This window comes from Amphiura filiformis, chromosome 16, assembly GCF_039555335.1.
Source record: "Amphiura filiformis chromosome 16, Afil_fr2py, whole genome shotgun sequence".
NCBI classification, from domain to species: domain Eukaryota; kingdom Metazoa; phylum Echinodermata; class Ophiuroidea; order Amphilepidida; family Amphiuridae; genus Amphiura; species Amphiura filiformis.
In genome coordinates this window covers 30,289,283-30,310,117 of record NC_092643.1, presented here as the reverse complement: position 1 = coordinate 30,310,117, position 20,835 = coordinate 30,289,283, and the positions used below count along the sequence as shown (strand labels likewise).

The following is a 20,835-nucleotide window of genomic DNA, read 5'->3' as shown; positions in this document are numbered from 1 at the left end:
GGTAATACCATACTTATTTTACGTAAAATGTAAGAAAAAGTGTAAGGTAACGGTTATAATTTTAACTTTCATTCAACTAATAAGCATTAAAGCCAACTATAACTTTCTACTTGTGGGAAAAATTTGTCTAACACAGCATTTCACTAAGATAATATTCAGAAATATGAGGCAATTGTTTTTATAGAAAACGTATATAAATAATCAAGAAACTAAATTTATTACGTAAACTTTTGGTGTCAAATTAAAGAAGGAATTGATCATTACTGCTAGTTTTGTAAATGAATTTTGTTGAACGTTGTAATAATTGTTATCTTCAAAGGGAAATATTCAACTACGTAAAGTTAAATAAAAGCAGAGCTCTGTGACCTTTCAGAAAGTACAGTACAATGACGCCATCAACCCTAGGGTCACCAGCACACTTGCAATAGTATGCTTATTTGCCCGCAAAGTGTGATTTCACGAGCTTTCACGTGATTTATTGATGTAGACAACAAAGGCAACACGAGGGGTATGGCGTCAGTTTCGCGGGTACTATAGGTGAAGGGTTATTGAGCATACGTAAAATGCAAGGGGTATTAAAAACGCAATTTACTTGTACATTGTTCAAACTTGGTTCAATACTGTTCTGTTATGCCTTACTTTGTCTGTTACACTAATAGTTTCTTAGTAGTTCATTCAACTTTTTGATACCATGAGAACGAATGTCTGAATATTGAAATGGTCCATATGTATCTGATCGACATTTGTGACTGTTCTATACCATCGCACGTCCTTGGATATGAAGGAATATATAGGGAAAGCTGGTCAAGACGGCGATGTACCTTTTCCCATATGAGAAGCCATGGTATCTAAGTTTGACTAAACTACTTTATATCACAGTTACACAGTAGGATTTGAGTGCCTTTTTTGAAATGTTTTATATTATTCTGATCTGCTTAAACAGTTTAATTGTTACTCATGCTAGTTATCATGGTTATGAATAAAACTTTTATTATCTGAAAAATGTGTGTTTATGTAGAACGTTTTTGTTGTGTTCTTGAGTCACGAATCAAGTAAAATTATCAAATCGTAACATATAGCACTAGGATCCACAACATGCCCATCTATCAGGGCACAGTTATTTAACCCGAATACATTTGCGCATTCATTGAATAACCTTTGACAATTTGGGAACATATTGATTGATTGTTTAATTGAGGTTATTGAACTACGCCAATTGGATGAGGCCATTGTGGTCCATAGCGTAGTTCACACACCCAATACTAATTATGAAATGCTGGTTATTATGTCTTCTGGCGTACAGCATCCGATTAACTAATGTTGCTTAATTCCGTATAAAACAGAAAGATGCTCTTGAATGATTTAATGCACGGGATGCTGTAAACCATGACGTCATTATGCTAAAAGGTATCTACCAATTGTCAGCGATTATTCTTGATGACTTTAGGGGCTGTGCGATAATACCAAACCCATGGCTAAATTGCTAAACGACGTACTAAAAATTTATTCCCCTTCTCGGTTTGCCAAAAATGCCTTGCCCCTCTCTTAGTCTGTCGAAAGAATCATTGAACACTGCCACCCTTTGTTTTACTATGCCTTTTACAGCGTTTTATTTAAAAGTTTTTTTACAGCTTCTATGGCGAAAATTGATCAAACCGATCACACGATGGTGCTCGCTCGAAGTTGGGGCTATCTCGAGTCAGCTGTTGAGCACAATTTGCCATTAAAATTACACGTCCGACTGTTATTGAAATTTTGGAAGACTCTCTTCGGAAAAACAGCTCGACAACAGCTTTCCCGTGACATTGTAGTATGTTAAGGATAAATATTATAATTCACATGTGAGCCTCTATGGCTATTATTGGGTGAAGGGTTTTCCCTCCAGCCCACTAACTAGTCTATTGCTTATACCTAAAGTACAGTGAGTGAGCTAAAGGTCAATCATCAATTGGAGCGCTGTGTGTGCACTGAATAAGAAAAACGGACAGTAACTGCATAATGGCACATTTTGAACTGTAACTCGAAATACAATTGGCCGACTTTACGAGCGGTTTGAGATGGATGGTCACATATATGAACTGGATCACACATCCAAGGGCAATATACGAACTGGATTGTCACACAACCAAAGGCAATGAACTGGATTATCACACAGCCAAGGGCAATACATGAACTGGATTATCAAACAACCAAGGGCAATACATGAACTGGATTATCAAACAACCAAGGGCAATATATGAACTGAATCACACATCCATGGGCAATACATGAACTGGATTATCAAACAACCAAGGGCAATATATGAACTGAATCACACATCCATGGGCAATACATGAAATGGATTATCATACGTTCAGTGGCAATTTATGAACTGAATTATCACACATCCATGGGCAATATATGAATTGGATTAACACACAACCAAGGGCAATATGTGAACTGGATTGTCAGACAGCTAAAGGCAATATATGATCCAGATTAGTTACATCAGCCCCGCTTTCCAGGAAGTGACATTCATGATACACCCCATATGGAAGACATGACCTTAAGCTCTTACACAAATAGAATGAGCTTCAAATGAGGTTACCTGAATGTGTGACTCCAACAACCTTTTATAACTCGCGAATTGAGGTACCCCCTAAAAAGAGGGCTCAGGTCCCTGTGGGAAATTAGCATGGGCGTCAATCCCGGATTGGCGCAAATGGAGATTTGGGTCATGTCTTCGACAGGGGGTGTATGGATTTCATCTGGAAGGCTCTTGGGACTGATTTGTTTAAGGAGTGTCCCAGCACACACAAAAATAATTTTAAAATATTTAACTTATAAACAAGTTATAAACGCGTTTCGCTGTTGGTCAAAACGTTTTAATAACATTTAAATGTCAGGTTATATAAAGGTCATGAAAACATTTGTTAAACATTTTATTTTGTTAAACACTTTTAAAAATGTTGTCTAAATGTTTTTGTAAAACATTTTCCAAAAATATTTCGTCACCTTAATAACATCATGTTAGAACTTGCTGAAAAAGTTACCTTTTTCAAAGTGTTGGTTTAGCAGCGACGCAGCTTGCGACACCATCACGACGTCTTCATTCAACGTAGTGTTTACAATCCTCCTGTCACATGACCACCCGATGGGTATTCAAATGTCAGCAGATCATCGTAGACAGCAGGCAGATCGTATCCGGCATCTCTGTTGAGTGTAGGTTTTTGTAAACACTACGCTGAGTGAAGTGGCGTGATGGTATCGCAAGCTACGTCGCTGTTTAACCAATACTCTGAAAATGATAACTTTTTAAGAAAATTTCAAATGACAGAGTTCAATATCAGTACCCAGCAAACACAAAAACGTTTTATTAACAATAAAATGTCGGGTTATATAAAGGTCATGATAACGTTTTAAAAGTTTTGTATGAAAACACACTACAACAATATTTTTAAATGTTTCCAAAAAATGTTATTGTAAACTATTTTTGCAAACATTTTTGCCAAATATTGTGTCAATACTTAAATAACATTATGTTAAAATATTTGAACCTAGCAAACACAGAAATGTTCTTAAAATGTTTTTTTCAAAACCTTTTAATAACATTAAAATGTCAGGTTATATAAAGGTCATGAAAACGTTTTTAAAACGTTATTGAAAATATTTTGGGCAAACATTTTCGCAAAATATTTTTTCAACCCCAAAATAACATTCTGTTTAGAATGTTTTGTATCAAGTTTTCGAGAATGTTTTTGGAATGTTATGAAAACGTTTTTATACCATTTATATAACCCAACATTTAAACGTTTACTCTAAAACATTTTTGTTTGCTGAGCAGTAGATTATCAAAAATGTTTTTTAAGGTTATGAAAACGTTTTATACTCTTAATATACCCTTTATATATCCTGACATTTAAACGTTTTCTGACAACCTTTTATAACCTTTTGTGAATGATGTCGAAAACGTTTTGTGTTTGCTGGGTACATACTGATATCCTGTTAGGATGCTTTACATGAGGTTTTCAAACTGCTATTAAAACGCTTATACCCTTTATATAACCCGACATTAAACGTTTTTAACACCCGAGATATGCTTCGTTTTTATAGTATGATCAAAAACGTGGTAATTGTGGTAACCATAAACAGGTTACAACTATCCTATGGGTATTGCTATACACGTTTTGCTCAGGTTTTTTAAAGTACATAGTCACAACACAAGCATACAATCAGACTCTATTAAACAAAAGTGACTTTTTCTTGCGGTATTTCCGCTTTTAATGTATAAGCATTTAATGAAAAATTTCCATCGAAATAACCGTATCTGAACTACATCTATATACCATCATAAACATCGATATAATCCCGTTACTTTTGTCATTCACCTAAAAATTACTTAATAAAATCCCGTTACCATTGTGCTGCTGATTTATTGATTTCTTGAAAATATGTTCGAAAATGGCGACTATTTGAGGATTTCAATTCGAAAGATTTTGTTAAAAGCCCAATGTTAAGTTTCACCCCCATGATTAAAAATGGTTTTCATTCTGATCAATTATATAGGTTGGTCCTTACGTATCCCATAGCATAATAATGACTTTTAAGTCATTAAAAGCATGCGCGCTAGACTCACAAATTTTGGTGGTTTCTGTACTATTTCAACCCAAGTATTTTGTAATTTTCTTTTGGTTTTTTTTAATTACAAGAACATCATTGGGTATATTATGATTAGTTAAACGGATTTCACTAACGGTTACAACACATCGTACGTCCAATCGTAAGTTCAAACTTATCGTATTTCTAACATGTAAATCATATGGCCAAGTTACGACGGATTTAGCATTGGAACTTACGATGGGTTTATGACGTACGACGCGTCGCAACTGTTTGGAAAATCAACCCCTTGGGGCACAGTTCTTTAATCCAATATCTCTCTACATTCATAGAATGACCTTTCCATGTGTTGGGTACAAAACCTCATCCTTCACTACTCGAAGTCAACGTTTGGACTATGAAGTGTTGCATGTAAGATAATGAACTGTGCCATTGTTTTTTTTTTGCTCAGTCAGCAGACGATATTCAGTAATACCTCTTCAAAACAAATTTCAAATCATGTCCCAAATCTAAACCTTTTTTAAACTGTTCTTTTCCGCCAGATCAATAATAATCATATTGGGTATGCTGATAGGAATTCTGATCTTGAATCCAAAGATCCTATATCTTACATAGGCTCACTAAATGGCCCTTTTCATATTATTAGTAAATATAATACAATCCTTTGCAGTGATTTAATACGACTGCAACAGGTACTTATTATTGTTTTTTTATGATTATTTATTATTAATATTTCAAAAATGAGAACGAGACGAAATGTCTCAGAAGGAACAATATATCCTGTACAGGATTAATTCAAATATACTATTTATACAAACCCAACATATTCATATAGACATATAAATGATAAGCAATAACAAATATGACAGTTTTTAAATACAATGGTCTTAATCCATATTCAAACACAATATAATATACAGAATATTGCATTAGAACGCTTCCGCTTGTCCTGAATTAATGTTGGTTTTAGATGTTTATATCAAAGTATTCTGTTTATTTATGGCAGTCTGATTTATATTCAATTTTCAATTTAATGCAACAGTTGGTTTTGGATAAGGACGGTTTAGAAACCGATATGTTTTTTCCGTCGTAGATAATTAATGATTGATAACTTTAAATATCACAGGAGCAGCAAATTCAAATATTATGTGAAACAATAATAACAAATCAAATCAAGTCTAGATTTTAGAGAAATTGTTTTTATTCAAACTATTTTGTTATTTTTATTTAAATGTCCCAGGTTCATAAAAGGGAATTGGTTATCATGAAAGTGATATCTGATTCTTTGTTTTCAGACTAACTTATTTTTGTCTCTTGACTTAGTTTTGTATGTAGAAGTTACTAAAAAGAAAGGCTTATTTTGCACTTTTAAAAACAACTCAAAGACTTTTTAAAGATAAGTGTGAAGAATCGTAAAATATTTCTTGATGAACAAATTTGATGAAAATAATCCGGATAATTTACTGCTACCCTGATACCAGATCCCTTTAGGAATGTAGATGTTACTCCAGAGGTATTTTGTGACATATATTTAGACCTATTGTGTGTTCTTTGAAATGGATTTGTATTTGAACCAGAATTTCTTGAAATGACAAATCTTCTTACAATGCCCTTTGTAATACATTTGGATTTACTTGACCTTGACCTTATAATAATAACGATGCTTAGCCTTATGAATAATTTTCAAATACATGTCATGAAACATTATTACAATACGTACACGGTAAGTCCCTCAAAACAAGTACATAGTACAATTTTAATGTGGGACAATTAGGGACCGTTCAATATTTACCACAGGGGGAGTTGGAGTTTTAAGTGGAATCCAATTTTTTTGGGTGGGTAATTCTTAATTTTTACTTTAACCAAGTTTTAAATGGTGAAAATGGGAAAACAAGGGGAAAATCCGAAATTGGGAGCGGACGCAAGGGGGAACACGAAATCTTTTGACGATTTATTTTTTGGGTCAAAACTCCTCCTCTCGGCGTAGATATTAAACGGTCCCTTATACCTAAATTGATCTTTCTACATTGCACTGGTTTGACTTTACTATCTCTATCTAAAACACTTAACTCGGCATAAAATGGAAAAGATAGCGAGCCGAAGATTAAAAAAACAAAATAAGGAAATAGTTTTAAACCATCTAATGCAGTGGGCGACTATACCTGATTAGAGCAGCTAAATAAAACAATATTATATCTAACTGTTTTGACGTGTACGATAAGGTTTGTAGGTTATGGGTCTGTGTTCTATATATATACACCAAAATATGAAAACTAAAAAGCATTTCGTAGAAAAATGTAAAAATTAGAACCACGTGAAAATCACCAGATGGAATAAGTGCAATCAAATTATGAGTTGATTGCACTTCTGAATATTTTAAATCAGCGGCAAAAATGAAATTTGAAATTTCCAAAAGGCAAAATAGAGCAACGCCACGCATAATTAGATTATTTATGACTTAAATCCCCAAACTGTGTGCATACCTCATTATGAGGTATGCGCAGTTTTAGTTTGCAATAATATAAAGTAGTTGCAAAATACTAAAAATGTTGCAAATATTCAATTCAAATATGCAAGTAAGAATATTTACATATTACAAATAAATTGTAAGCAAATTTATACATAGAATTTATAAATCCTGATAATAGTAATAACAATTAAAATTTTCAGAACTGAGGCACAAATAGAAGCTAATTAAAGGCAAAAGACGCGTACAAAACAATTGGTTCAATTTGGAATGATAAGGAAATAGTTGAACTAAATCTAATGAAATATGTGTTATGCTGACTAATAAGAGGCTTATTGAAGACATCGAAGTCACACTAATAACAATTCAACCGATTTAAACATGTGTACACCAATTAATACTAAAAAGGCGCAAAACCATGTCAACCTATTAAGTAACTAAACCGTCGCAACTTTACAAGCGCATATCCCTAATCGACCTACAATGTTATATCTAGGTATGTAGGTTAGACCACGATGAACATTTCTTGCAGCTCATCTTTATCAAGACGCCCATCTTGGTTGGTATCGCATGCCTCCAGTAACAATTCGCATATCTCTTGAACTCGATCATCCGGAACTGTACGAGTTTTTATCTGTTGTGGTGTATGCAAGCGTGATATAGATTATAAAGAACAGATTAGCAAAGGAATAATCTTATAAAACATTACCCGGGACAATGTAATTAGGAAACAATGTTTGTAGTATGTTATGCTATATACTCTTTAAGCAATTGATTATAAATCAATTTTATTGGAAAATTTCAAAGTAAATTTATGTGATATTAATTTGTGGAGTTCATCGAAACTCACTAAAAAGTTATTAAAAGTAAATATATTAAAAATACTCTTGCAATAATTATTCAGAAATATCGTCAAATTCAGCGTTTTTGTATCATTTGAGAGTACATAACATACTTACGACACACATCGTTTGGTGAACTTATAATTGCCCGGTATCATTAATTAGATTATGTTTATATCCTTGCTTGAAATATTAAGCCATATAAGATTATAATGCTTGTTTTAAGCCATATAAGATTATAATGCTTGTTTATTTATATCATTAAACTAAACTTGTCAACATTGACTAAATCTAAAAGTGAAAATACAGCAACATCAACTGTATGTTACTATCTAGACAGCTGGGCATTATAACAGTACGCATTCAAAGTGCATAGAATAGATTTTACAAAAACAATTATAACGTTGACTTCATGAGTAAGAAGTTGTATTAAAATCCGCCTCCGCTATACATTATAGATTGGATATCAGTACAGTGAAAGATACCGGTTCCTTAAAAAAGAACTATGAGTAGATAAACATTGTAAGGAATTTGTTATATATATATTTATATTTTATATAATATAGTTCTGTGTTAGTGTCTATACCTACCTACAGATAAAGTTGCGTCATATAGACGCCATTTTGAAATATTAGTTACAAGTTACATATTATCAGTATTATATTACAGTTTGAAGGAAAAAGTGCAAATACTGGATTAGTGTATATTATCATAATATCACCCATCTCACGTGCGAACATGTCTCTATGGAAGAGTAGTGTCCATACGATCCAGGGACCCTTTTATTAGTAAGATCAGATAGAGCAAAATGAATCTGAAGCATTCCACAGCATGGAGTCCACGTTTGTCTCTTTTCTTTGAACAGAAAAAGATTCAGCGTGACATCTATCCACATCGAGACGCTCCTTGCGAACCCATCCCGCCGGCCGGCCGGTGGGTAAACACTGACTAATCTTTGGGTGCCAGCAACATAACAAGCTCTTCTTTCTGGATCTTGTTGTCTTTGTTTACGTCGCAAATTTCTTTCAATTTTTTAGATTCCAGTTCTAGTGCATCTGCGTTCACGTCCTACGAGAATATATTAAGAAAGAAGAGAAAAGACAGCAACAAAGAAAATAAGTAGTACATGTAGCTTGTTAAATACAAATAGCGATGCTTTCAAATTTAATCCGCAAGTTGAGGATTAGATATATGATAAGGTAACAGATAACATCTCGGACAATAATGTAGTGTACATAGTACATGTGTTCGCATTTGTTTTCAATATGTCGGGAAACGTGTTGCAAGACAATTTCCCAGATACCGTATAATCAATACCTTGGAAAAAGATCGTTACATTTGGTTAGTGTCTAATGAGACCAAAGTTGACTTATGGGACCAATGGCTATAGCATACCGCGGAAACATGGCATGTTGCCTCGGGATCGACGCTAAGTCAAGTACCGCGTGAGCAAACTCAAAAATAGCGCAAACTGCGCGAGCGTACACAAAAGAAACTTCTCGCGTAAGATAAGCGATGTGGCCAGATCTATACGCTGTACCGGCGTCAGCTGAATTCGAGTACGTTTAGAGGGCACAGGCATGGAAAATTCCAATCTGTGTATTAATAATCCAATGGCTATAGCAACAATTGACCTTTTCGGTCAATCCCATAATGTCTTGCGGTTAGATCTGGGATGTCGTCATTTGACGTCACGCCAGTAACGATGTTCGCTAAACAATGCGCGCATCGGTGTGACGTCAAATGACGGCATCTCAGGTATACTGGCAAAGGCTTATGGGATTTACCGAACAAGTAAATTCAGAGCTTCCGGTGGGGGCAAAGTATGATTGGTCGGCAATGGGTATGATTGGTCGGCAATTTATATATCTGAGGTTACCGACTACAAGTCGGCGACAGGCGGATAAAATTTGAAAGCAAGTTTCTACAATTAATAGAAAAATTTACAATGACAGACGGATGCTTTTAGTATAGTTTCTATTATACAATAGTTATTTAAAGTTCTAGAATAGTCATTAATTATATAACACACAAATGTGACAAATTCTGTCAAAACCAGGCGTAACTGGACCCATACATGTTTCTCCTCGCACAGGTTGTATCTGCTTAATTCAAAGGGTGCTTTGTCATAAGATGAACTGGAGATCACCCATGATGCCACACTATTGAAAAGCCTACATTGAGTTACAGGTGCTTTACTATAAGATTAACAAAAGATGTGCCCTTCCACAATGCCACGTTATTGAAAAGACTACCTTTACCTCAATGCAGTTTTTTTCAATAGTGTGGCATCATGGACGATCACCATCTGGTTGTTCACCTTATGGTACCGACAAAGCACTTGAATCTTTTGTATCAAGCAGATCACACCTCTGGAATGACTGGTACCAGTTACGCCTAGTTTTGACAGAATGCATTGTAAATATTTTGTTAAAATGGTTAACTGATAGATGTGCTCAGAAACAGTGGTAAAGCGATGTGCTTTGTTAGTTACTAAATTGTTTTTAACAAAATCTCTTCAAAATTAAGAAGAAAATGATATGTCTGTCATTAAGACGTTTATTTACCGCGTTCACGTTTGTCCACATATGCAAAATTTGTGGTAATTTCCTACATAGGATCCATAACTTATAAGTTCACCCTAACGCTTTTTGGAAATAAATGGAAACAACTATTTACGAAATGTAAAAAGGTAAAGAGGTATGTGTAGCCTTATTTGTTTTACATAATGGACCAATTTATAGCGTCGCACATTTTTGCATTGGGTGACAATGGTTCATTATGTAAAAAGAGGTCGTTTTAAAAGTTGCACCTGAGTCCACAAAAGTCAACTTTTTAAACGGCCTCTTTGTTACATAATGAACCATTGTGACAGAACGTAATGATGTCTGACGCTATAAATTGGTAAAGATGTGTAAAAGAAATTTGGTAAAATATTTTTTTCATTTATTTAAAAAAAAAGCGTCATCGGATCTTATAAGTTGTGGTTACCTGGCCTGTTGGCACACATATGGTATTTTCTGAGCACGCCTAATGTTAAGAGGAATCCAAACAGGTATATTGTTTTAATCGTTTATGATTTTGGCCCTACATTAAATGGCATGACGACCCGAACCAAATTTCATTAGTTTGCCGAACCATGTAGGATTCGATGCGCATATCATGGTTTGCCGAACCATAGGATTCGATGCGAATATCATGGTTTCTTTACCGGAAGTCAGTTTGTACCGAAATTCCTTCCCACAAGGTAATGTGCATATTGCATAACAATAGATACAGATATTCAGGGGTTAATCCATCTCCTTTGTTATGCAACACGCATGTTGTATTGTGGGAAGGAATTATGGTACAAATCGACATCCGGTGGAGAAACCCAGGATATGCCATTTTCGAGTTTCATACAAGTGTCTGAAAACAATATAATTCTTTTATCTAGTTTGGCTTCCTCAAAAGCACATCTCGAGACTCAAACTTGAACATATTACTTGCCTAAAAAGCTTTAAAAACATTATTATTATTATTTTAAATTGTAAGCTGATATACACATGCTATATAACCCTACAAATCAAAATTGACTCAATATATTTTAGTCACAAAAAAAGTCAACAAATATGATAAAAAAGTAGTAATAGGAACGAGCCTATTGATCACCGAATGCAATTAAACGATATGTTCAGCCGTTGATGGCGCTATTTTGCATTCGATGTTCAATAAACCTGCAATAAGCTTTACTGGACATTCTCAGAAATTAATATAGACGGAAATAGTAAAAAACAAAAAAGTGAACCTGTTTAAGAAACATTATAAAACAACTAATGTAATTCGGTCGATTCATAATACGATGCGCCTCCAGCGTTTGTTGAAGGAGAGGTCAAAATACGCAATACATAATGGGAAAATGTCGACATCCAAAGTGGTGGCTAGAAATGGGAATGGCAAGAGCAACCGCTGGTGGCGTATCGTATTGTGAATCGTCAGAATTACACCAAAACTAAAGGATGAATATGAAATAATATATACCTTTCCTTCGTGTTCAAGGAGATCTTTAAGGAAGCCTGTTAATTCGTCACCCTCAATTGTACCGCTGCAATCCTGTGAGGTTTAAGAAGAATTAAACCACAAAGCTATTAATAGTCTGTAAACCTTCTTCGAGTCAGTAATTTAGATATTGCTTTTTATTGTATATTTAAATGTAATGACGAAAAGTATATAAAAGTATACATTTTCAGAAAGTAAACGATGCAAGGAATCCAACAAGCATAACAGATTATATAAAAAACCCAGTTTTTGAGAAATGATTATATGGTTTTTGTGGCCCAGATCATTGGGTCACTACCAAGATGTGTATACCCTATTTGTGAGTGCGACCGACCGCAGGTTGATGGCCGACCTTGAGCTGACCTGACTCAGATTACAGTGGGGCCAGTGTGAGGCCGGCCCTTAGTGTAAGGCCGATTTGTCTTCTCACAACTAAACACCCCCCACACCCCACACACACCCGCCCCCACACACACGAATTCTTGTTATCACTTGTCTAAGGTACCTAAATTGGTTGTTTTCTTTTCCTAAAATATATGAAGCTCAAACTACAGTAAGTGATAGAACAGTGTGCATTGTGGGCAGTATCGAGTTGTGATATTAAAACAAATTGAAGCTCACACTGAGACAATAAGTGTTGCATTGGCTGTGAAGTTTGCAGTTGATAAAATGCTTTGTATTTGTATCTTCCATTGTTTGGTGTTGGTGTCTTTACGTCATTTGCATGATTGCATTTAACAAGCTCTGACGAGCAAATTATTGGGCGAGCTTGGTTAGAACTGCTGTTATTGTAACTGGAATACCAAACGAGTCGCAGTTCATTCACACGTCTTTTAATGGAGGAGGTTGGGTTTAATAGTTATTCCACTTTCGATGTCCTTATAGTACCCACAATGGATTCCATTGTTCTGATTATCGAGATAAGATTACGGTAAGAACACAGTGCAAATGGCTCTTTTCAGAGCCACCAAAACATTTGATGTCGTTTTCGATATCGGTCATTTATATGTTTTTATAATGAAAAACATCTTACTATTGTTTACTCGATTTATAGGTTTTGAATAAACAAAGGGCGCCATAAGTTTTCATTTCCCCTATATTAAAAAAACCACTATTCAACAGCAAAAGTTGATATAAGCCTAGCGTACCTTATCATAGTGGTTGAAGACTTCATCGAATTGACATCGTGTGAGGACTTTCTTGCGCTGAGAACAAAACATAGTACAATTATATGGTTAAACAATTCTTATCAATTAAATGAAGCTGATACTTACCTGTAAGACTTTCTTCCATTGAGATATAGATATTTTTATTTGATTTTCTTATGACGTTTTTGCAGTTCAAATTCTAAGCCAAAGATAATGTTTTTCATTATCTGAATTGAATTTGAGTGCATTTTAATGTGCTGTCCAGAAACAAGAACATATGTCTTAACCCCTGAACACTACATGCCGATCTAACATTGCCTCTGATTGGTCAATTATGTGATATCTTCACTTTAATCACCGATCAGAATGGAGCTTCGCAAATAATTCGCCCCAATTTTTTTGCATAGTGATATTATTCTGACAATGTTGTTGATTGGTCCAATTGAAATAGAAAACTTCTTTTTGACCAATAAGCAGGTAGTTCTCATAGGGTTAATACCATAGATATTACACACTCACATATCAGTATTACTATAAAATACCTACAACATTCTGTGATTAGGGTTAGGGTTGGGTAAGGCTATATGGTTAGGGGTTAGAGTTAGGGTTAGGGTAAGTGTTAGGGTAAGGGTAAGAGTAAGGGTTAGGGGTTAGGGGTTAGGGTAAGGGTATAAGGGTACGTGTTAGGGTACGGTTGGTTACGGTTATTGTAAGTGTACGTTAGGTTAAGATAATAGTGTTCTATATATTATTACACATCATGACATAACTGCTCTACAAAGTATACTGATGGGATCGTCAGATATACCGATGATCGTCATCATCATCTTCAAAATACACGGTCAAAATCCATTTTTCTTTTGATGATTTAGACTACTTTATACAAACTGGTTTACTTTGTGTCTTCAAAAAGATGAAATAATACTTCTAGACTGTAATAATGTATGTGGAGACTTGTGTAAACTCATTTCTCTTATTTGTATTGTCAGGTCAATCAAGATCTGGTGAGATTTGTTTCTTTCATTGCTCTTTACACTCGAGTCACAACCAGTATTGGTTTATTGACTTGAAACTTAGTATTATGGGCATCTATAAATTCAGTGTATGTTAACTCTCTTCACGCGGGTGTCGACTGCAGACGACATGTTTCAAAAATTTCTTAAAAATTCAAAAATGTCAAAAATGTAAATTTTCCTGACCATATTTGGAATCAACATGAAAATTGCATTAAAATGAGTACAAACAAGCATAGTATTGGTTCAGTAGTTCTTAAGATAGCTCTTGATATTTTGAGAAAATATTTCAAACTTTTTCCGTTGAAGCACATGGATAGCACGCAGAGCATTAAGAAAGCTGCCTCTACATAAAGAAAGTGGCAGCAATAGATGAAACTAAGGAGAGCCCGTGTGAACTAAAAAGATAAAAAGTAAACGCAAATATTATTGAATACTTGGAAGATTTAAATTAAAAACAAGTAGTGCCCGAAAAAAAGGATGTAATACATTTAGATAAAATAACGTAATTTTGATGTCATTAAGAAATAAGAGTTAATAAACTGTGACGATGAAGACATTGACATTTGACAACGATGGGTAAAATCAAATAAATGATGATATGATGAATAAAATGAAGATGATAATGATGATACTTTGGTATTTTTAAAGAATGCATAGCTGTACTGAATCTTTGAAGTTTATCACGTCCCATCAGCATACCGAACTGCTTTTAAATGGCAGTTTACCACATACTATACATTAATCATGCAACTTGGCTACATTACAGTAACACGTACCATATAAACTGGTACTATCAAACGAAGCGAGCAGTAAATTATGTGCTCTATATCATTGCAAACTATTTAAGTGCAAACTAAAAGTATAAGGTGCAATGGGTTAGAGGTTAAAGGTCAGAGGTTATTGTTCCGTGTGTTAATGCACTCGTGTTAATGATTGGTATTCGTTAAGTAATACCAATATAGAAAGATTAGTAAGATGCAAACGTACATGTACGGAAAGTGTAACGAAGGTGGTTAGGCGGTTATAATAGTGTTAGGGTTGTTATAAGTTTTATTGAGTATGATTTGGTAACTTCAGTGGAAAGGTTATTTCTAATAGAAAATGTACAAGATAGCATCTCTATCACGAGTTTATAGGATTATAATTATATTGATAGAGTATATATTACTTTTTCTACTTAATCAAGTACAGACAATTCAAGGCCTCTATAGCCACGTGCATCTGACTAAGGCACTAGTTGTATACATATATTAAGTCTCTGTCAGTATATTTACCGGATATATAAGGTAAATATAATAAACACATCAGGAGAATCATTGCAAACACAAACCACCTTTAGCCTATATCTAGATTGGCCAGTAGTATGCTTTTTGTATGTAAGATATGTATCTGATCCAGTATTATTGATCTTTAAAGGTGCTCTATGATTCCCTTATGTTTCATGAACCATTATAATATAGTTTTACTTACTTCCTCCCCGGCTAGACCGAGAGGGTCCTGGTAAAGCATTCAATCATACGAATAAATAAAACGAGAATATAATATTCAGAAATTATTGCAAACAAGAGCCGAAGTTTAAAGAGCACTTTTAAAGTCAACCATCAAATGTTGTATCAAAGTCTTGTGCTCTGAGGGATTATTTCAATGGCGGCTGGGAGAGGAAATTATATTTAGCTCATGCAGCACCTTCGATGTTTTACTTACATCCTCTCCGGGTAGACCGAGAGGGTCCTGGAAGAGCATTCAATCATACGAATAAATAAGACATGCGTGCGGATTGGAACCATTAGCAATTGACCTTGTCGGTAAATCCCATAAGCCTTTGCGAGTACACCTGAGAATTCGCCATTTTACGTCACGCCGACTTGCAATGCGCAGTAACGATGTTTGATAAACGATGTGCGCATTGGCGCAGATCGGCGTGACGTCAAATGACGAGTTCTCAAGTGTACTCGCAAAGGCTTATGGGATTTACCGAAAAGGTAAATTAGTTGACATTAGTTAGAAAACGGAAACACGAGGTTGACGTTTTGTCGAAAGTAAAATAAAATTTGAATTAAACGCTTTAGTCAAATGCTTGGTTTGGGAATATAAACTTGCAATGTATTCAGCATTATGGATCATAGGATTGATGTTAAGCTGCAGTGATATTTGAAATTCAGAAATGGCTGCACCAATAATTTTTTAAATAAAATCCCTTAATTTCCAGGACAATCAGACAATGGTTAATTTTCTATAAACATTTCAGCCGTTGATGGCGCTCTATACATTCTGGAATAGTACTGGTGTCTGCGAGTTGCAGTGTGATTTAACGAGAGAGTACATGTTCAAATACAGTTCGATATTGTCGTCCTGCGGGACCGACGTAGAAACAACAATAGAACGTTGCCTTAACCGAGATAAAACAAAAACCTCACATAGTTGTATATTTCAAACACACTGCTGGTTATAAAACCTTTTGACTCGCACTTTTAACAAATCAAATCAACTTGATTATAGTACAACATTTGAGTAGCTATATCAAACAAACGTAAAAATATTATTCAATAAGATAAGATGATATTTAATCCTTAGGTATTATGCCTTAAGTTGTAAGTCTATCTCAATTCGACTCATTATTTATAGAGATTGTTATATGAAGTTAATAACTTAGCATGCTGCCTTGGGAGCATTAATAGGGCACAGTTTTTACAGTACATTATATTGAGTGTAACAACAGGATAATACGAACGGGGTAAGGGTTTATTGGGTTACTAAAACACGCCGATAACAACAACAATCTTAGAACTTTATCTTAAGGGGTTCTTTATCTTAAGGGTTTCTTCACAATCCAATAATAGAACCAAGTAACAGATGACACTATGACAATAGCCTTCTAGGTGGGTCTACTTGAAGGTCTTCTAAACTAAACATTCATGGGGTTCACACAAGGTTTGCAGGAATTAATAATAATCAGTCAGGTAGTAATGGTGGCAGCAACACAGTAAAAAAGCATGGTAAGTGAAATAGTGGATTTCGATTTTATTTTGGCGCCAAAATAGCTAAGTTAATTTGTACTGAAAGTAGTACCAAATACTGCGAGATAATGACTAATCATAAGCTATGTTTAAATATGCGTAATTCTTTTAATCAATCTTATGTTATGTTTTATTTTATAATAAAAAAATGACCTACTCAAAGTCGAGCTGGAAGTCGGCAAATGTTAACAAGCATCCAAAAACACCCGTAGCTCGCATCTTGTTATTAAATAGTCTTAACAACCTCACCTCGCAGTCGCTTAAATTACGTTACGACTGCTTAATAATAATTATTTTGCACTGATATTTACTTTTATGTTAAGCCTTGCGAATTGAAATTGATGATCTGCACGACACGAGGCAAAGATCACGTGATTCTACATCTAGAGTAACTACGAAATGTTTCCTTTTACTGCAAGATGCATTGTAACACAAAATGATGAACAAATGGGCTGGGGTAACGTGTGCTAGTGGCTAGTGTGCGTGATAAGCTGTTCCTGATGATCCTACCAATGAACTATAGTGCTTCGCACCTATGTTTCTTATGGTATAGACCATTCTTATAATTTGCACCTTCCTGACGTTGATGTAGTGAACATCGATGTAACGTTCTATAAAAACCAACGAGGTCAAGAAGGATATTACGTGATTATAAAATAACGAAACAATCACGTGATATGCTTCTTGACCTCGGTTTTGCTACCCTATAATACGCGATATCGATATATGATATCGATATTCCCCCATCAACGGCAGGAAGGTGCCAACTATAGGAATAGTCTATAGGACATTTATTTTTTTTGATTACAAGGTCATATCTCATAGTGACCCATTGCATAACATATCTCCTTGTTTGAACCCAGATCCTGGCTATAATACTACCGGTATTGCACATTTTTATGAGCAAAAACGCACGTGATTGAAAAGGTACGTGATGGCGCCCTCAATGATCACTCTCTCCATTGACTTGCCTGTGATAAACCCAGATGTAAACAACCTTTCTGCTAAAGCGCCCATAAATTAAAAACTAGCATTGAGATTTGCATAAAAACTGTACACTATATTTGTCAAACATAGAGGTATGTCATGCAGTAGCACACTAATAAGACCTTGTCCTTTAGATTATGAACGGTGTGCTTTGAATTATAAAATATAAAATGTCCGCTTGAAACAGAGGTTTTCTATAAAAAAAAATCTACATTCGTGATGAGCTTGCTGCTAAACTGTGCGGTTCTACAAAAATAATCTTCTAAATTTAGTCAAAAGTAGATTGCCATGACACTGTGTTGTATTTATTCCATTTCCTCAATGCAAACTTTTGATATATTTACTACGTTGCTTTTCAGATACTTGTTCAAAACTAGTCTTGACTTTTATCAAATGTAATTATGCAACATGTTGATTTATTTTTACAAACAAATGTGATTTAGAATTTTATTTTATTTTGAGAAAAAGAAAATAACGATTTGTCTTAAGAGAATTTAATTTCCATTTGTACTCAAGTGCATAAGATATGTAACAAAACCGCAAACTTAGATACGTGGTAATTATTAGTAGCATATCTTTAAACCCTTTTTATTTGTAAATATCATGCTTTAATATTCAAAAGCCCTGCACTTGAATAGAAACGGCAGTGATAAAAAACATGAAATAAATTTATTGAATGATCAAGGACATTTTGATTGCAACATACAATTTTATATTGATGATAATGATATTTCATACAAAAATGTGAATGGCAATGGAAAATTGCGATGATGTATGGAATGATTACAGAAAGCTATGAGCATGCGCAGTGTGATGATTACATAAATGCATTGGGACACGACAGACTGAACTTAAATTAGATACTAGATAGATAGAAAGAAAGATACCTCTACTAGATCAATACCCTTTGGAAGCGAGAATGTAAAATTAAAAAGATAGCATAGTAAAGAAAGACTTAATACAAGAGCAGTACAATAGAGTGTTAGCAGATATATTCCTAAGATAATGCTTAAGAGAAGATAAGATCGGTAGAAAATAGATCTGATTGAAAAGATAAATTATATCGTGAATAACTGAAAAAAGTAATGTTTAGTATTGATGACACCAAAATTCGGATTAAAACTTTTCGGAAAGATCATTATATCTTGCATGTTTTTCACTTGATATATTATATATTGCTGTGCTGATGATGGTGTTGCTTCTGAAGTTTTAGTGATGTAATCAAATTAAAAATAACAATCAACTGAAACCAACGTTTTGCTGAAAACTGTGAAAATAAAACCAGAATTAGCCGCATGTGTTGTATTTTAATGTGAACAAATTAGCTGTGGCACTTAAGTAAAAGCAGCAAAATTGCAAATTGGCTGAGTTTAGTGCCAGTGAAGACGCAATAGCTGGCTACACGAAGCACCAGGCTATCTGACAACAATTTCCTTGTTAGAACTACCCAATATCCCACAATTCCATGGTGCATCATGAAATACGCAATTTTGCCCATTGCCCATAATGCAACTTGATTTTAACTTCTAAATACGTCAAACATATATATGACGTCACACAAAATAGCGGACAAGTAATATCACCAATTTCTACACTTACGGGTGAAAATACACCGTATTTAGCCAATTTAGCCGTGGGGTTATCAGCAGAATATTTTTTCTAACATATTTAACTCTTCAGCTATTTGGAACGTCACAATATGACAGTAATGGGAAGAAAAGTGCGAATGTTTGTCATTTTTCGGCAAACAGATTTCGACACATTGACAAGGTAAATGCGAATTTCTTACACAAGACATACTCCCGGGGACATACTGCACGCCTGATTGCGCAGTGAGTTGTTAAGAACAGCAGAACCGGATGTAAGGAGGAGACTATAAATATGTTTGATGTGTGTAGTTAGAAGTTAAAAATCAAGATGCATCATTATTGTAGGCAATGGGTAAAAGGTAAATTGTCAAGTGCGTCATCCCCTCAATATACACCACCAGTAATGGCACACTCGATGTATGTTATACGTCTCACAATACCGTACGTATCACATGATGCATCAGAAATAGTGCATGATGGGAAGAAAACAAGATGGCTATATTTCAAGTGTGAACTTGTGTGATAGACTACCTGACCAACTGCCATAGGGCCCTGCCTTATTAGGTTTACATTGACTTAAACATAATACTCGAGGTATACTCTTTTATTTTCCTTTCGTCAGACGCGCTACTATAAGTGTTAAAGAAACGAATGACGGAGTGTCGAAAGACCTGTTTCAGGTACTCCATCCGTCAGCACTTCTTTGAAATGTAACAAGAATACAATCAAGATGATATTAAATATAGTTTAAGGTCGTGAATTTCATCATTCAACATCTTGTTTAATCACTGTATTGGGCTATTCCAGACATGACCTTCATATCCCATACAGGGGGGTACTGTAGATATCAAATGGAGTCACCCATTCAGGTAGCCCCATTTGAATTTACACTCCCTGTGTGGAAGGTTAAAGTCATGTCATGTCATGTCATGTCATGTCAGGGGGTGTATGGATTTCAACCGGAATAACCCATTGCAAGTGAACACATTCATATGTTTAGCTGTAGGCGATATTTATTATGATTATGTAAAATGTTTTGGCGCCCTTTATAGCAATGGCATTCTTTCAACCATATACATTTTCAATGAAAAATCTTTGTTTTTAACAATTTAATTTTATAAGCATAATTCTGCAT

The 20,835-nt window shown here is 34.7% G+C and overlaps 1 protein-coding gene across 8 annotated transcripts in view; it reads right to left on the bottom strand.

Annotated features, from left to right (window-relative positions):
- Window positions 1–5,037: 5,037 nt before the first annotated feature.
- The window catches only part of LOC140135854 (calretinin-like), a 195,110-nt gene continuing 179,312 nt past the window's right edge, over window positions 5,038–20,835 (bottom strand). For 3 of the 8 annotated variants that reach the window (XM_072157495.1, XM_072157499.1, XM_072157501.1), the window contains 5 exons: window positions 18,999–19,016; window positions 15,578–15,604; window positions 13,092–13,148; window positions 11,926–11,997; window positions 5,038–7,697 (listed from right to left, as the gene is read on the bottom strand). In XM_072157495.1, the coding sequence (XP_072013596.1) occupies window positions 7,569–7,697; window positions 11,926–11,997; window positions 13,092–13,148; window positions 15,578–15,604; window positions 18,999–19,016 (303 nt within the window). In that variant the 3' untranslated portion in view covers window positions 5,038–7,568. Of the gene's footprint in view, window positions 8,974–11,925; window positions 11,998–13,091; window positions 13,149–15,577; window positions 15,605–15,811; window positions 15,839–18,998; window positions 19,017–20,835 lie in introns of all 8 variants that reach the window. The other 5 variants (XM_072157496.1, XM_072157497.1, XM_072157500.1 and 2 more) reach the window with 5 other exon arrangements.